The sequence below is a fragment of the Typopeltis vanoorti genome, chromosome 12 (assembly GCF_054136105.1).
Source record: "Typopeltis vanoorti isolate ZY-2024b chromosome 12, IOZ_Tvanoo_1.0, whole genome shotgun sequence".
Classification (NCBI taxonomy): domain Eukaryota; kingdom Metazoa; phylum Arthropoda; class Arachnida; order Uropygi; family Thelyphonidae; genus Typopeltis; species Typopeltis vanoorti.
The window spans coordinates 79,397,179-79,416,540 of record NC_143560.1 but is presented as its reverse complement, the minus strand read 5'-3'; the positions used below and the strand labels follow the sequence as shown (position 1 = coordinate 79,416,540).

The following is a 19,362-nucleotide window of genomic DNA, read 5'->3' as shown; positions in this document are numbered from 1 at the left end:
GGAATAAAACTTGTGAATTTGAAATCCTTAATTCGAATGCTGCTGCTGTGTTCCCTTTTTAAAGAATCATAAAAAGCACTTGCAATTTTAGCTGTTGGTTTTCTCCAAAGTCATACTTAAACAAAAATCATCTTCACTTTTTTTTTCTTCACTGCATTTGCTATAATGGATGGATAATATAAATTTTAATTGTTTTATGTGTATACTTATATGCAAAAATCCCATGCAATTTATATATGTATATGTATGACTAATTTTTCTGACAGTGCTGTGTGTTAAGGGGAGAAGGTACCTCTAAACTTATTTAGAAGCAGACTGTGAACTAGACATTGATTTGCAGAAATACAGTTGACTTTCACATTAGCAAACTTGTAGGGACCGGAGGAATGGTTTGTAACAGCAGATATATTTTACTATAGTAAATTTTCTTTATAATAGCATTGTATTTTGAGAGCTTCAATCGGGACTTCTTTTTGGTAGTTTTTTTTTGTAGTGAGTGAATTTGTTATAATGATGTTTGCTTTAGTAACAATCATCTGTAGTTGTAATTAACTCATTATCAGACATTAGTGATTTGTAAGTGTAACCATTGTAAGTGCAACCATTTTTGCAGTGTTTTCTTATCATGCAAAAAAAATGCAAATCCCCTTCTTATAAAAGTAGTATCTGAGAACTCTCCGATGCCACTTATAAAATAAAAGTATTTGTGAATTTTTTTTTTTTTAGTTCTGCAATCTGCTAGAAAACAAAAAACACTTTGTATAAAGCTGAGCTTTCTTTCAGTGTGTTCACTCAAATCATGTTCTCATTGTATTTTTCTAATTCATGTTGTCTAGTATTCAAATACAGGAATTCAGATTGTACTATAAATTTATCCTATTTAATATCAGTAAAATCAAATTTTAGGCTATGAATTGCAGAAGATTCTAATACAACTCCAAAATTTATTTTTTAAATTAAATGGCTTGGAAAGAAATTGCCAAACTGTGAAAACACCACCACTGTGCTCTTCTATTCAATGTTTTAAAGAGGTAGCTGAGGTATTTAAAATTCTTGCAAAAGGCAACATAAATAACGGCATGATTTTTCACTTCCATTTGTACTGGCTGCCAGTTTTAGTATCTATGCTACTAAACCATGAGATGCCTGATTGGCATGGCATGCATTGTTTGATCTAGATCTCGTTACACAGTTGAACGCAGTTTCTAGATGGTACTGTGTTAATACTTATTTCACATTAATTTATGGACATGTGGAATGGTATAGTAACTTATTTTCCTAAATCTAAATTTTTACTGTGATAGGAGATTAATTCTACCTCCGTAATCTTCTTTATCATGCTGTTAACTGTGTTCTGCTGTAGTCAGATATTATATATATATATATATATATATATTGTATTATTATTTACTAATATTATATATATATATATATATATATAAAACTTTATTTCTCTATATGCTTTGGTCTAATGAAATTTGGTATGCAGTTTCTTTTTGGACAAATGATAAGTATATTTTATTATTTAATGCTTTGAAATTGTTATGTGAGTAAACAGTTATGTGGAAATATTCCCCTAATTATTTCATTATTGTAATATATCATAATGTAATGGAATGCTAAAGTACTTCAGTCAGTGACAGAAACAAAGAAGAAAAAAAAGCATCAAGGCCTCTCTCTCTGACACACATAAGCAATATAAATAATATAATTTGAAAAAGTTTTGAAAAATAAGTTCTATACAATGTACAGTTATTTAAATTACTCACTTATACTTGTTGTGTTTTTATAGGTATATGTCCCTTGGACTGGCATTGAGGTATGTGTTAGAAGCTTTGAGGAAGCCTCATGCAAGTAAAATGTATTATTTTGGAATCACAGCTCTTGATAGATTTAAAAGCAGGTCAGTTCATTTTCTTTCTCTGTCTCTCTCCAAAAGGAGATGCATCTTCTTTTGTATAGTAATAATTAGTTTGATTATTGTATTGTGTTAGCATTCACCAAGTTTATAAAGATACTGATTAGACAAATAGAAAACTGATTAATTTTATATTTTTCACCAGTTTAGTGTTTTTCAATATGCCCTGAATTACAGCTAGTTCATTGTCATCATGCTTAACAAGGATTTAGGCCTAAAGTGGGCTGTTCTGGACTTAGAAATCATTGTTGAATCTCTTTAGAGCATAGGCTCCCAAAGTGGGCAGTACCGTCCCCCAGTGGGCGCTGAAGCCTTCTAGGGGGTGCTATAGTGAGATCAGAAGCATTTGGGGGCGTTCAGGTGGTCTAGGGGTCGGTGGCTCTTTATAGAAGAAATTAATAACATACATTTAAAAAATTATTTTTTAAAATTTAAATATTGCATTTTAATTCATCTTATGCCTGTCTTACATGATCAATTTTTTTATTAATTTTTTGTTTCAATTATTTAATCATTTGAAAATTTACCATATCAGATAGAAATAGATGTCAATGAGAAAATAGAGCATGTATATATGTGTGTATAATAGGTTATGTTTACAGTAGCAAATATATTCGTTATATTTCATTTCAAAATATATATAAAACTACTTTTCTAATTCACAAACTACTTTTCTAATTGATTTGTACAAAAATAAACCCAGTTTTACATAATTTATATAATGGGGGCATTACAAAATTTCTCTTGCAAAGTGGGCAGTGGCCTGAAAAAGTTTGTGAACCTATGCTTTAGAGGATGTTCTGGTTTTCTTTTTCCTAGTGGTTTGTAATTTATGGCTTGTTTTGGTAATCATTCATTTTTCATTCTGTTAACGTGTTCCATCCATTTATGTTTATATTTTTTAATTTTTTCTATTACTGATTCCTGGTTTAATTCTTTCATAATTTCTTCATTTCTTTTGTGATCGAATATAGTAGATTTTGCAGTTTTTCTCATAAACTTCATTTCAGCAGTTATTATTAATCTTAGTTTGTCTTTTTGTTTTATCATCATCATCATCAAATTCCTGCCATGTATCCTCAAGGGGTGTACAGGATATGATAGTACTACATGAAAAATTTACATCATTACTAACTTCCTATCTACAATTTTTCTCCAAATCAGTCTGTTACTTGTCAAGACTCCAACATTACCAGTATATTTCTATCGTCTAAGGCACTTTGTACCGTATCAATCCACCTATATCTTGTTCTTCCTCTGGGTCGTTTTCCTGCCAACCTGGCAGAGAACACTTGTTTTGCTAATCTTTCCTCGCCCATTCTGTTTAAGTGACCATACCACCTGAGATTAGCTCTGCTAATGCATTCCTGGATGCAGACAATGTCAAGTTCTTTCCTAATATTCTCGTTTTTGATATGATATTGCCATTGATGCCATCTGTTCATACCTCTAATCTTTCTCAGGACTCTCATACCTGTGGTCTCTAGTCTTTGGTCAAGTGTTTTACTTCTGACCCAGCTCTCAGATCCATAAGTTAAAACTGGTTTGAACACTGTCTTGTATACAGCTAATTTAGTGTTCTGACTAATTTCTCTCTTATTCCATATAAATTTATTCAATTGACTTCCTAAAATGCCAGCTTTATTGATTGTGTTGTCTATTTCCATATTTAATTTACCATCTTTACTAAAAATCGTGCCTAAGTAGCTGAAATGTTTTACTTGTTCCACAGATTCTCCATTCACAACACAGCTGACATTTGCAATGATTCTGCCTATTTTCATTGTCTTTGTCTTTTTATTGCTGACCTTCATACCATATCTATTACAACAGTTATTCAATTTAGTCAGAGAATCATGCAGATTTGTAGCAGATTTATTTAGAAGTATAACATAGTCCGCATAAAGCAAAGAGCTAACATCTCCAATTTTGATATCATGTTTAATACCACTTTCCTTCATAATAAATGATCCATATAGATAATGAATAACAGAGGAGATAATGTACATTCTTGTCTCACACCAGATTTAACATTAAACCATCTTCCTGTACTTCCTTCAATTCTAACTGCTGACTTACAACTCAAATAAAGACTAAGTATTGCTTGATATAATGCCCCATTGACACCATATAACTGTAGCGTATTGAATAGCTTCTCTCTTGGCACCTTGTCATATGCCTTTTCCTTCACCAAGCTTTTCTTCCACAATTCTTCTCAACCGTTTCTCAAGTATACTTGCATAAATCTTATCAGGAACACTCAGTAGGGTAAACTTCTGTAATTCTCACATTCAGTTTTATTTCCCTTTTTATATATAGGCACTATGAGAGCTCTACTCCAATCATTGGGAATTCGTCCCTCTGTCCAGGCAATCTGAACTATGCAGTGCAGCCACTGTAAGACTTTTATACCACTATACTTCAGCATTTCTGGTTGAATATCATCTACTCCTGCTGCCTTTCCACATTTCACGCCTTTGATGGCTTTTTCTACTTCAAGTTTGGATATGTATTCTTGACTGCATGCCTGGTCAGTGTCTTTTATCACTGTGCTGTCATCACTGCTTGTTTCATTTAGCAAATTTTCAAAGTAATTACTCCATACTTCAAGGATATTTTTTTCTCCCGTTTTCATTTCACCTTTATTATCTCTAATTCCTTTTACAACATTCTTTCCTCCATTCCTGAGCTTCTTCAACAACCTCCAGAATATTTTGCCACCTTCTTGATATTTATTTTCTATGTTCTTGCCAAAGTCCTCCCATGACTTTTGTTTAGCTAGTTTTACACACTGTTTAGCTTTCTTATATTTGTCTCTGTATTCTCTAAGAGCACAAGCTGACTTATTTGCCAGGAACTTTTAATATGCTTTCTTCTTTTCCTTCACTGCCTCTTTTACTTCCTGTGTCCAAAATGGAATTCTGATTTTTCTATCCTTGCAGACAACCTCACCACATGCCTCTCTGGCTGAATCAATCAGTGTTTTCTTCAAGGCTTGCCACTGAATCTCCAAAGTTTGATTGCTGTTCTCAAACTCTTTCATTTTTTCTGCAATAATCTTTGTGTATTTTAGTCTACAGTTCACATCTGAGAGCTGCTCAACTTTTATTCACTTTAAAACTGCCTTACATGTCATTCTTTTCAATATGAAATTCAATTTTATCCTGCTCAAGACTAAATATTGATCACTTCCAATTTCAAATCCTCTGTACACTCTGGTCCTGCACCAGGGAGAAAACATCACTATCAACAATAACATAGTAAATGAGACTTTTCTTATTCCTTGCTTCTTCTCTCCATGTGAATTTGTGCACATTTTTATGTTGTAACATGATGTTAGTAATAACCAGTCCATGTCCTGAGCAGAAATCCAACAGGTATTTGTCATTATTATTAGTTTTGCTCTTTTCTTCAAATTTTCCCAAAACATTTTTGTATGTCTGATAATTACTTCCTACTCTGCTATTTAAATCCCCAACAAGGACCAACTTTTCCTTTTTCATTGTGTCAGTTGCTTTCTCTAAAGCATCAAAAAATTCCCCCACATCTACCTTAGTAGAACCTTCTGTGGGACCATAGGCACAAATACGTTTCATTGTCCAGTTCCCCATTCTGATATTTGCCCAAATCACTCTACTTGACACTGCCTGCCATTCAAGAAGATGAGCCTCGTATTTTGTGTTGAATACTATGGCTACTCCTTCTTTTCCTTGATTGTCATTGCTTGAATATAACATTTTGTATTTATTGCTGAGAAAGATCTCACCAGTTTTTGTGTTTTTAGTTTGTCACCCCCTATTGTCGATCTGGTACTTATCTAATTCTTCAGCTAGCTCATTTCTTTGCCATTCAGGCTTCTTATGTTGATAGTACCGATCTTTAACTCTGGTGATGTTGAGTTGGGGTGTGTTTTCAGATTTGTTCCAGTAGCTGACTTTTCATTGTTCACCCTGGTTCCCTGGTGAAAACAACGGGGGACTTGTTTAACTGGGCGACGCCCCAGCTGGCCTGAAATTTTGTCATGTTGTACCATCATTTTGTATTTTGGTTTAACCAATAAGAATACAATTTGGTTAGCTAAATCCCGAATTGCCAGCCCATCATCGTTCGTTCAGTATCCATGTAGATACCCAACAGGGTGCACCACGAGAAGGTGAGGATTGGACATTAGGTCAGAAGCCCTGGTCTGTTCTCTGCATTCCTTTAAAGGCTATGTGGAGGTTTCCTCTCAGTTATACAGCTTTGACCCTTAAGCACCATCTCTTTGTTTTATCATACAGATTTTACTTCCGTACAATAGGACTGGTAAGGCTAATGTATTGTGTACGTTTAGTCTGGTTTGTTTTTTAACTAGGTAGGTTTAAATAATTTGCAGTTTTTAGATTTATATCTTTTTCATTTTCATATGTAATCATACATCCTATGTAGTTAAATGAATTCACCTGTTCTAACATCTTATTATCTATTACTATTTTAGTTCTTACTGGATCTTGTTCTTTAAAGGCCATCGTTTTTGATTTTTCTGTTGATATTATCATTCCATAATCTTTGGCTATTTCATTTAAATTTAAAATATATTTCTGTAAATTATCTTCAGAATTTGTTATTATTATTTGATCATCAGCAAAAAGTGTTTAAGTTCACAGTAGGAGAAAGTTTAATACCTTGATGGAAATTTTTATTCCATTTTAATATTTCATTTAGGTAAATTTAGGTAAATAAATCAAAAAGAGTTACTGAAATAAAGAGCCAAAAGGCTTCACTTCGGCAATGCAAAATTATTCAAATTAAGTGGAATCTACTTAATTTGAATAATTTTGCATCACCGAAGTGAAGCCTTTTGACTCTTTATTTCAGTAACTCTTGGTGCCTTTTGTGATATGACACCTTTTGGCAACTCATCTGATAAAGCATTACTTCTGCATCACTTCAACCTGGGTATTTACATCTGGGTCTAACTATACACTGATGAGACCTCAACAAAGGTGAAAACCGATCTGGGTAGTGACTCCCCCCCCTCCCCATAATGTATAGCATCATACATGTCTGCAAGGAGATGTGCTTTACATTATGGGAAATGCTAAGGAAAGTGATCAGAGCATACTGCATCTATAATCTTTACCACGAGTTGCCCCTGTCATGAAAAGTTTGCGTACACTTAGATCTGCTGAAACTTTTATAGTTTCTATATTCGGCACGAAATTCTTGTAGTTTATCTATTCAGCTTTGAATTAATGTTGGATTCAATATCCACTGAATTTGAATAATCAAAAATAGTTGCTAAAATGGGACATCCCTGTCAGACTCCTTGGTTTCTCTCTCTCTCTCGGATATGATAGTTCATAATTTAATCTTCTTTATATTTGATTATTTTTATATATACTTATGATAGCGTTTAGAATATTATTTGGTATTTGTCTTTCTTTTGATATGTTAAATAAAATAATCCTGTTGACTTTATCAAATGCTTTTTCAAAGTCAATACATGTAATATGTGTTGTAAATTGTATTCTCTTCTTTTCTCTATTATTAATTTTAGACAAAAGGTGTTTATACATGATTGACCTTTTCTAAATCCATTTTGTACTTCTAAAATAAAGCCTTCAGAATATTTTTAATTTGTTATTTAAAATTCTGTTATATATTTTATAACGGGAATTTAGAATACTTATACCTGTATAATTTTTAGTGTCATCTCTACTACTTGTTTTAAAGATACAGTCACTATTGTTTTTTTCCATTCTGTTGATGGGTTACTAGTTGAATAGATTTTATTTAAAAATAATAGGAGTCTTTCTTTGTACCTTATTCCTGCATATTTATATAATTCTGAAGCTAACCTATCTTCTCCGGGTGATTTTCCATTTCTTGTTTCTTTCAGGCTGATTTTAATTCTTCATTAGTAATTTCTTATTCATTTTCATGAAATGTTTGCCAGTTATCTTTTTTTAAATATTTATCTGTCCATAGTTCTGTATAGAAATTTAGAAATTCTTCTAATTTCAATTCGGTGTTTAATTTTAAGCTTTCTTTAGCAGCATCTATACTTGAATGTGCCAAATTCTTATATATCAGGTCTTTTTTTTATATAAATCATGTTCTAAATTAGAAACAAATTTGTTTCATGATTCTCTGTCTTTTTCTGACTTCTCTTTTAGCTATGGCTCTTATTCTTTTATATTCTGTTTCATCTTCTAATCTTTTACTGCCTACTCCCTATATATATGGGTATAAAATGGTGTTAGCTGATCTTTTACTGCTTAAACATTTATGACATGCTTTTTTTCATTTTGATTATTTCTTTGATAAACTACAAAGTTGAGCAATTTTTTACTATTCCTGTTTAGTGTATGTTCTCCATATATTCCTATATTATTATTAATTTTCATGTTTCCAATTCTTGCATTTAAGTCTCCAGCCACTTCCCTTACAATCAACATGATTGTCCCTTATGGCGCTGTTGGTCTATGAGTCCTTATTCAATATATGCAGACTACCCCACCATATCTGGTGGGTTCCCCTATCTGCTCCCCAGGGGATGTGCTCTCTAGAGGTTACAGTCCCCCCCCCCAAAGTACAGCTAGTTATATTTGGAATTAATTTTGTTTGGTCTAATTTCACGCTATTTTTCTTTCCCTTCACCAAAAGGGTTCTCTCAGAAATAGTGAGTCATGGTTTTTGAACATGCTAAGCAAAGTAACTAACATCTTTTGAATAAGTACTTTACACAGATTACATGATATAAAAAAGCTTGTTCTTTTTGCAAATGCTTTATTATTTGAAACAAAAATTTTTCCCCCAGATTTGTTCTATTACACATAAACCAAACTTATCAGCCCTAACCAGGAAAGCTCTGCGAGAATAATATTAATGTTATGGAACTCTTCCTTGACACTTTGTTATTTTGGTGAGTTTGCTATAGTGAGAATTAATTGTAGAGTCATTACACAAGATCCCATATAGCATTTCAGTTATATAATAATAATAATATAATTCTGTATATATATATATATATATACACACACACAGTAGAACTCGCTTATGACAAATTCCACGGGACCGTGTATATTTGTTCGTAATAACCGTTATTCATTATATGCAAGAAGGTCATAATTTGAGCGAATTAAAAATGTTTTCAGATTTTTCTCAGCATAGGTATATTGGGTAACATAAATACATATGTGCATACGTACATATAAAGAACAAAAATTTATTTTTAAAACTTCACATTTTTACATAAAAAATCATCGTTTGCTTTGCACAAGACGCACATTTCATACGTTTGAAATTGTTCCTTATACCACTGAGATGCTTGAATGTGTCGTCTGAACTTACAGATCGATTCCATAAATCTTGTTAAAATATGTAAAGCATTTTCTGCTTCACACCAGGTAACGATTTTCTCATCATTGCTATTTTCTTCCTCGGAGTCACTACTACTATTATCTTCTTCTGGTGTATGAGAGATTTGTTTTAAGATGTCAGCATCTGTCAGTATACCTGAAGTTGCGACGCCATTATCAATGTCTATAAAATTATCAATCTCTGCACACGTTTCAAAATTGTTCAAGTTTCGCGCTTTTAACCACGCTGATAATGGTAAGTTATCCTCTTACCTTTAACTGAAACTCCCTCTGACACTATAATCAGATCTTAACGCTCAATTAGCAAAAATTTCAAATACAACTCAGAGGATAATTGCAATGCTGAAATGAACATTGACATGCAAGGTTATGGAAGACATTTTGCCTCTTCACAAGGCTTTGATAATACAACTGTACACCAGAAGACCAAATCTGTGGACAGATTTGGTCTCCTGCACTCGGAGAAGAGAAAGAAGTAGTGGAAAGGGTTCTAAGAAGAGTTATGAAGATTAGGATTATGGAATGTAGATTATGAGGAAAAATTGAGTGTAGACTGAGGAGAAAAAGCTGTTATATGGTAGATGTCTATAAACTTCTGAATGGGTGTTGTAGGATATCATCTGATGAAATTTTTCATTATGTGGAAGGTGGAAAGAGAACTTGGGGACATCCATGAAAGTTTGTGCATGACTAAGAATTTTTCTCTCACAGAGCAGTGAGTGATTGGAACAGTTTGCTTATTGTTGAAGTGATGAGTGCATCTGGTGTGAATGAGTTTAAGAGAAAGTATTGTTAATAATTAGAGAGATTTTTATATAGAGATGTTTATATAATATTAATCCTACTGGCTGCGCTATTATTTAAATATAGGATGTTTATTAATTTAATCCTATATATAGAAATGATCTCTGTTCAACAATTATTATTTAAATATAGGATGTTTATTAATTTAATCCTATATATAGAAATGATCTCTGTTCAACAATTATTTTTAATTTATTTCCGAGTGTACCTATATATGCACAAGGGTTCACTCTGATTGGTGCAATGACCATATTTTTACTATTTCTTAAGAATCCAAAAAATCACTAACTCAAGACCAAAATACAAAATAAACACATTTAATAAACAAAAACAATATATATATATACACCTCAAACAACTTTACACAACTACAACTACAGAATTTGGATCCAAGGCCTTTTAAAAATAAACTTACACATAAGACTAGACTAAACACTTTGTTTGCACAATGACAAAATGCTCATAGCCAGTTTCTCTCTCTCTCTCTGTGTGTTAAGGCCCTTTTCCGAAGTTATATGACTTTATTCTTCATTTTCACAGGATCCTTTCTCATCACTCATGTAGCACACATTAATTCTTCCTGACTCAATTCTGTCTTCTCTTCAGTAGAAATAATAGTTAGATCCGGCGTCCTTAATCTTCCTAATCAGAGTTTTCTCGAATATTCCTTTAAAACATAAATAGCAATTTCTTCTTCTATTCACTAATGCTTATTGACAGTCTTAACTCTTCCACTTTAAAAAATTCACAGTTCTACGATTCCCTTTTCGGAATCTACTACTAATCTCCCAATTAGCGTTTCCTCGAATATTCCTTTTAAAACATTGCTATAGCAATGTTTTCTTTTATTTATCAATACTTATTCCACTTTGAAACTTCATAGTTCCACAATTCCTTTTTCAGAATATACTATTGATTTTCCTCCGACTGTCACATAAAAAAACTCAAATTCCTCCAAATCTAAATATCTGCCAGCCTGTGTTCTTATTTTCTCTCCAAACACTCTTCTTGTTTTCTCCCGTTACTCTGATACCGAACGCTGTTCTTGTCAGCTGTTAATCACACATCAAACTTCTCGGCGAGCATGCATACTCCTTGAAACTGGTAAATAAGAAACTAAATACAATGGCTGACACTGTGTGTCTATTAGCGACAAGAGAATGTCTTAAAAAACACAACACTTAATATTTTAAACTACAATAAAATTGTTTTAAGTAATACAAATATCAAATCCGGTACGTACATAAATTTTTTAATTTCTTTACATTTCATTTTGACAAAACAATTTCGGTAACGGGCACATCGCAAGTGCCAACAATGCGTGTTATGAAACCAAAACTAATAAACATTCTAACATAAACAATACATAAAAATATTCAGAATTTTAAATTATGATTATTTTTACAGTGTGACAGGTAATGTGGGTGGTGAAAGGTAGATGGTAAATGGATCTTGACCAGCAGCAACTTCTTGTTCTTACAGTTTTTGAACAAAATGAAGAAATGATGGGGCTAGTTCAGCAGACCAATGACCAGTAATGCTTTTGTGATGTATTGTAATATAATAGTAACACAATATATTTTCTTGCGGGTTTAATTTAATTTAGAATCAAGTGAAAACAATGGATATGCCTTGTCTTGCCATAAATACTATTACAACTTCTGCACTGCCCACAGAATTGTCTGAGTGAAGTTCTGTTAATGACTGTGCACAGCCAATATTTGTGTTTATCAGTAGAGAGAGAGAGAGAGAGAGAGAGAGTTGTCTAGCTGTACAGGTTAACACGAGTGTGGAGATTATGAGAATCATGTTGTTGTAATAGTGCTTCACAAGGTTGGAAGGCAGCTACCTGTTATTTTCAACATGCTAAAAACACTCGGGATCAATAGAATGTTTGTGTATCAGACTATTAACCATTATTACAATGATTAACATTGTAATAATGGTTGGCCAAGTGGTTAGCATATCTGCTCTCCAGCCAAAAGGCTGCAGGTTCAAATCGCACCACAGGCATGTGATTGTCTGTGAAAATACTAGTGGTGGTGGGCAGTAGATTGCTTATGTGTAGATGATGCAGTTCACTACATCATCTACTGTAGTTGGTAGATTTGAGTGGTGGAGACAGAGAGTTGTAGAGTAGGTGCCCTCCCTCGGTGAGTCTCTGGACTCCTTGGAGGTGTCACATAATAATAATAATAATACAGAAAAGCTGTGAAGACACTTCACACCATAATCCCATGAGAACGCAAAAAGTGATGCTGCAAGAGATGAACATTTTCCTGAGAACTACGCCATGCGTGCTAACTGATGACCGGGGGGGGGGGGTGAGAGCTTATCATTGTTCTCCTGGACATTTCTTAACACTACAACTTATCTAGCAGACGATGATAAAATCAAAGGCACTTCTCCAGCAGTATACAAGCAACAGACAGAGATATCCTCTTCACAGATAAGAAGATTTTCATCATTGAAGAGTCATTTAACCACCAAAATGATTGGATATATGCCCCGATGGTTGCACAGTGTGCACATGCCATAGCACCCAGGATTCAGAGAGATCATCACCCTCCACATCAGTGGGCTGATGACCTCTCTGAATCTTGTTTCTGTGTCTTGACCTCTCTAAATCTTGTTCCTCTCTGTTTCATGTTTGGTGGGGGGGGGGGGGTATCCAAGTTGCATTTCTGCAAGAAAGGGTCAAAACCAACACTGCAGTCTATCAAGATACCTTGCTGGAACGTGTTGTATGGCCCCTGAACAACACCTTGTTTCGCAGTAGGTAGTAGTGGACCTTCTAAACCAGCAGTAGCAACATTTCCATTGGATGTTGTGGGTACCATTTATCGATATGTGGTCTTACAGACTTTGGCCATGCATGAAAGCAAAAGGGGGACATTCTGAACATTGTGTGCTTCTACATGCGTGTTATACATAATATATGTTACATGCGTGTTATATATAAGTGCTATATTATATTATATATAATATATTATATATACATGTATTATATATAATACATGCGTGTTATATATAAGTTAAGCACTATCTTAATAGTCAAACTGCAGAAATGAAATTTCAAAAATAAATAATGAAAAGGCTCTGAGTGGTTATCAGAATTTGAAGAGTGAATAGAGAATGCTAATGGCTGCAAGTGATTGGGCAAGAATGTTTTTGTGCCAGAATTGAAGTATTATTAAAGTTTAGTATTCCAAATGTACAGGCTCTACCCTTGTGGTAGAAGAAATAAAGTGTGGTTTGAAAAGTTAAAGTGCTGTATAAGTCTGCTAGTCATTATTCTGTTATTTTTTTTTATCTGCACTGTTTTCAGAATTATGACTGCATAGTCATAATTTTGATAACAGTGCAGATCAAAAAGAAGTGTATAGTGCAAGGTTGAAAGACACAGTTATGTTGCTTAGAGAGAGAGAGAGAGAGAAAGCTAGCACCAAGTCTCTTCCTGTCTATCGCATGGCCTGACAATGATCCTTACATATTCCAATACTTGCACTTTCTCCAGACAAGGCACAGTCTGGCAGAGTAGGTGGTAGCTGGATTATTTGTTGGCTGGTTAGGTGGACTAGTGATGCATATGTTGTGCATCAGCAGTCCATTATTGGTCTTTCTACAGTAAATAAATGGCAGGTGAACGATCATTTTGTTAGTATTATTTTTTAGAAATAAAAGGTCTGGTTAGTGGAAAGGGGGATGCATCAGAGAAGATGCAACAATGAATTGAGTTGACTGAAATTTTATTTGATTTAAAATAATTAAGATTATCTGATATTTGAAGCAAAGTTCTGTTGGAGCACATTGAATTTCATAACTGCTATCCTGTGTTGTGACATTATTTCAAAGGATTCAATACCACTGAGCAAATCTAGAACTATTTTTGCTACACCTACTCTAGAGTTTGCTTAATTTTGCTTAATTTTCCATTAAAAAGACTAACTGAAATGACAAATTTTAATAGTAATTCTTAAAAAAAAAAAAAAAAAATCATCAGTCAGCTTTAAATCAAACCAATTTACTGCACTGAAGTATACCTACTGTGTTTAAAAAATATTACTGACAACAAGCTTTTATAATTATTTGCATACAAGTTGAAATTCTTCATAGTAAAATTTTCACTGGGAAATATTTTTGTTTTCTTGAATATTGTTGTGCTGTCTGTGACCAAGTTAAGTTATTGCAAAAAGAATTCTATTGAATATTGTATTTCTGTAAAAATCTGTTGAGTGCATTGGAAGTTATTATGAAATAATTTTGTTTTACTTAATTTTCCCAGTATAAATGATTTATTTAAACCAAAATTTTAATAGTGATACTAAAAACAATTTAAGATTACTTTTCTAGTTCAGAACTATTAATATCAGATCTATCCAGTTTCACTTACTTAGGTCCTTTCCTAAGTCATGTAGAAAACCATTAACATCTAACATTGTATGATGTTATGTTAATGTTACTTTATAACCTATACACATATGACTTGCCTGCTACCATCTCACGCAAGTTCTGTTATGCTGATGACACTGTAATTGCCATTCGACACAAAAACATGAGTCATGCTGAAGACGTACTTACAAAAGATCTGAAAACAATAGGTGAATATTAAAAAAAATGGAGGCTCCAGCTCAATCCAGACAAAACGGAAGTATCAAGCCTTTACCTTAATAATCACATGGCAGATGTCACTTTACATATCTTCTTTGAAGGATGTTTACTACGATACAATAAGTTTCCAAAGTACTTGGCCTTGACCCTGGACCGCAGACTCCCTTACAAGCAATACCTAACAAATGTTTCTGCCAAGTTAAGAACCCATAACAACATAATACAAAAACTAATAGACATGATATGGGGAGCATATCATGTCTATTAGTTTGTAATCCATAGATTATCAGCTGATAATCTATGGATTACAGCTCTTGGTCTAGTTTTCTCTGTTGCCGAATATTGCTCACCAGTGTGGCCAAATAGCACACATGTTAAACTTGTTGATAGCCAACTAAATAATACAATGAGACTGATTTCTGGCAGAATTAAATCAACGCTCACACACTGGCTTCTAGCTCTTAGCAACATTGTTCCACTAAATCTGTGCAGGACTAAGGCTCTCTTACAGGAGTATAAGAAAATCTTGGAGAACACAGTCCTACCAATACATTTAGATCTCCCAGACTTAAGTGTACAACGATTGAGATCAAGACATCCACCACTACAATTAACCCAACTACTACTACAATCTAACTTTGATCTGAAGCAAAAGTGGCAAGAACAGTGGGAGAGCCAGACAGATGACATCACAAAATTTTCTCTCAAAGAATTACAAGAAAGTTTTGATGCTTGCTCACACTCCCAGAAAAATCCTGGACTCAGCTTAATAGAATATGGACTGGTCATGGTGTATGTGCAGACATGCTTTTTAAATGGAGTAAACGACCATCCCCGGATTGTGATTGTTGAACTCAAAGACAAACTGTGGGCCATATTGTGACCGAGTGTTATCTCAGAGCATATTCAGGAGACAAATTGGACTTTTTAAGTGCTACACCCGAAGATATGACCTATCTGACCAATATTGATGTAGCCATTTAATTTTATTGGTTTTTAAAATGACTTTTGACTTTTAATTTTATATGTTTTTAAAGTGACAGTGTATTGTACTGCATGTTTTGTTATTCATGCCATACGAATAAATAAATAAATTGTATGATGTTTATTTTCACAGATCCTTATCCTTTGCAGGTAATGCTGTGTTTTTAACAAGGTTCTGTTCTTTCACCTCTGTGCTTCCTTCTACGTATTAATGATCTTTTCCAGTTGACTGCACAAATTACCCACTAGAATCATAAACTTTGATCTCTTAATCATTCTACAGCAGGGAAGTTGATAACCTCATGTATTTCAATGTTACTAAAACTGTCTTATTTCTCTTTGGGGAGTTGATCTTACTTTTGACAACATTCAAATCTCTAGACAAAGATTTCATTTAACAATGACCTTTCTAGAATACGAACTTTATTTATTTATTTTTTTCTCCAACTATTTCTGTACCTCTGAGCAACTATCAGTTCTACAAATCTCAAATTCATTCAACCACTAAATAATATCTTACATTTGGTGTGACATCCCTCTGAGTTCCCTGAAAAATACTTGACTCAGTGCAGACGAGAGAATTAGGTTAATCAGTGACCTAAGTCTTCAAATACAATATTTTCAAGTTTCTTCTTTCTCCTCAAATTTCTGGACATCTCCAGTATTAATGTACTATAAGTTGAGCAAACCTCTCATGTATGGGATTCTTCTAGGTAAAAACTGGAGACTGCAAACAAGAAAAAAGTATAGAGTGACAGTTTTTATGTCTGTAATACTTGTGGAGGTATACACCAAACTTCTCAATCAAGTGTAGCCTCGGCAATCATTGTTGCTTGGACTTTCCTGCTGACAGTCTGAAAGAGTAGTGGTGACATCATATATGAAAGTGATCAACATGCTGAGGTCAGAGAGATATACTGTCTGAAATTGTTTTGTTTTGCAGGCTACTAACTTTTCTTGTGTGCATGTAGAGCAGGCATGGGTAACCTTTCCCAGTTCAGGGGCCAAATTATCATTCTGTCTCCGAGTCAAGGGCCAGACAAAATTATTAAATAAAATAAATTAACATTAAATGAATTAAAACAAGTTGCTACTTCATATTTCATTTATTTATAATATAATGCTTTGGTATAAAACTCTATATAAATTTTATAATATAATGAACGACATAACAATTTAATGAAGATTGGCCTTGTACTTCAACTCCGAGACTATCAATATTGACGTTAATATTACTTAAGGATAATCGCATAGAATTTTCGAGATTTTCATCCGTTATTCTTGTCTGAATTTTTGATTTATTGTATTTCATCCTCGAAAAAAACTGTTCACACATATATGTGCTGCCAAAAAGACAAATGATTTTTCTTGAAAAGGCACATAAATTTGTATATTTTTCTTCCACCAAATAAAATTTATAAAAATCCGTCAAAGCAATGTTGTTAAATTGTGATTTTAGGACTAAATCCGCCTGAAGCTCAATAAGTTCCATCTGTAAGTTTTCTGGCACATTATTTACATCAGCATCCATCGGATGAGCAAATATAGCGAATATGGAGTCTTTGTTTTTGAAGTCAGCAAACTTTGTATCAAATTGCTCTATTAGTGCCTTCAGTTCATCTCCATAACAATTATAAGGGATATTTTTATGAGTTGCTAGAGTAGGAAAATGATAACAATTTTTAGCTCTTATCTGACTTTCTAACAATCTTAGTTTATTACAAAACGCTTTGACATGTCCATGCAGTTCATGAACCAGTTGTCCTTGTTTTTGGAATTTAAGATTCAGTTCATTTAGGTGACATCTACAAGGAATGCTAAATCACACACCCACTCATCATCTTTTACTTGGTTAATTGTGTTTCCTTTTATGTCCATAAAATCTGCGATGTCTTGTCTCAGATCATAAAATCGTTTTAACATTTTACCTTTACTCAACCACCTCACTTCACAATAATAAGACATATCTTCATAATCCGAAAATAGGTCTGCCAAATACTTCTTAAATTGGCAGTAATTAAGTGCACGTGACTTAATAAAGTTAATACTGGCTACTACAACTTCCATAACATTTGTGAATTTATTCGATTTTGCACACAGATTTTGTTGGTGGATAATGCAGTGAAAATTTGTTAAATTTTCCAGATGGATCTGTAGTTCTATTGCTCTTTCATGAATTATTCCAATAAATCCCTTCTGTGCACCAACCATTGCAGGGGCTCTATCAGTGCATATGCCAGATAGTGAACTCTATTTATGCCCAAATCTCGAAGACTGTGTTGACTGTTTCAAATATATCTTCACCGGTAGTTGTTCCTTTTAACGGCCGAAGCACCAATAATTCTTCTGCGATGTTGAAATCTGCATCAACTCCTCGAATAAATATTGCTAGTTGTGCTGTATCGGAGGCATCGGTGCTGTTATCCAAAGCAATTGAAAATGCTTCCAATCTAGCAATCTTCTCTTTTAAACTTTTTTTGGTATCATCAGCCATAATTTCTATCCGTCGAACAACAGTACGTCTCGACAAAGGAATATTCTCAAAGTCTTTTTTCTTTTCAGGACTTATTATACTCGCAACATCCAGCAGACATTCTTTGATAAATTCTCCTTCACCAAATGACTTAGAATGCTTAGCAATTTTTTCGCTTATCACAATGCTGTGGTGCTGCATTCTTTGCTTGTTGAACATGTGCTGCTGGGTATCCAAGTTCTTCAACTTCTGTATTTCATCTTTTCATAGTTGTCCATCAATTTTTGGGTGATCCGCATGTCTCGAAGTAAAGTGTCTCTTCAAGTTGTATTCTTTGTTGATGGATATGGATTTGTTGCACAGCAAACATATAGGCAAACCTTTATTCAGAATAAAATAATAATCCTCTGTTCAGTTGTCTTGAAATTTACGATTCTCTGCATCTACTTTTCTTTTTTTTTTTTTTTTGCAATAACCCCTGACATTGTCCCAAATTTATAAGCGATATTCAGAACTGTCAAACAAAACTGTCTTCTACACCGCAGGCACTGAACAGAACACAACATCCTTTCTTTTCTTTTAAGCTTACACAGTGATCCGAATGCATTTTTGAAAATTATGGAGCCAACTACAGTGTTTGAATAAAAACTTTAGTTTAATATAACTAAAATCTACATTCGATGTTTCAACCTTTATATCAAGGTCATCTTCTGGAGCATACAACTATACACAGAAAATAAGCTACACTACAATCAAACTGGTTTGCTAAAGATACTGACCAATCGCTACAACAATTGTTGGCCTGACCTCTGGTGAAAAAAAAAAAAAAAAAAAATTATACATCAACGCTAGAGTCCTATTATTAGTGTTATCTGTTGGTTGTAGAAATACATTGGGTGCAACAACAAGTATCTATCTATATACATAGCATAACATCATGATTATGCTTGTACATTCCAGCCAGTTGGTATGGAATGGTTTCTAATACTAGCTGAAGATTGGCTACAGTCCTGACTTATGCTGGATCTTATATATTAGGTAGCTGAATGTGTGCCATCCAGATCCTTGGAATTTTCATGCCATCTTTGTTGTTGATGTTTGGGTGGTTTATCAGGATTTCACAGACTTTCTTAAATTTCCTTTCATACCAGGTTTTTGTGTAAAGAGCGGGTGTTTTTCCAGTTGATTTGGTGTAAGGTGTTGAGCGT

General features: G+C 33.6%; 1 protein-coding gene across 3 annotated transcripts in view; it reads left to right on the top strand.

The window, feature by feature from the left end:
* Positions 1-19,362, top strand: part of Not1 (CCR4-NOT transcription complex subunit 1) — a 568,860-nt gene that overhangs the window by 206,681 nt on the left and 342,817 nt on the right. For all 3 annotated transcript variants that reach the window (XM_090401629.1, XM_090401630.1, XM_090401628.1), the window contains exon 21: positions 1,793-1,903. In XM_090401629.1, the coding sequence (XP_090257755.1) occupies positions 1,793-1,903 (111 nt within the window). The remainder of the gene's footprint in view (positions 1-1,792; positions 1,904-19,362) is intronic.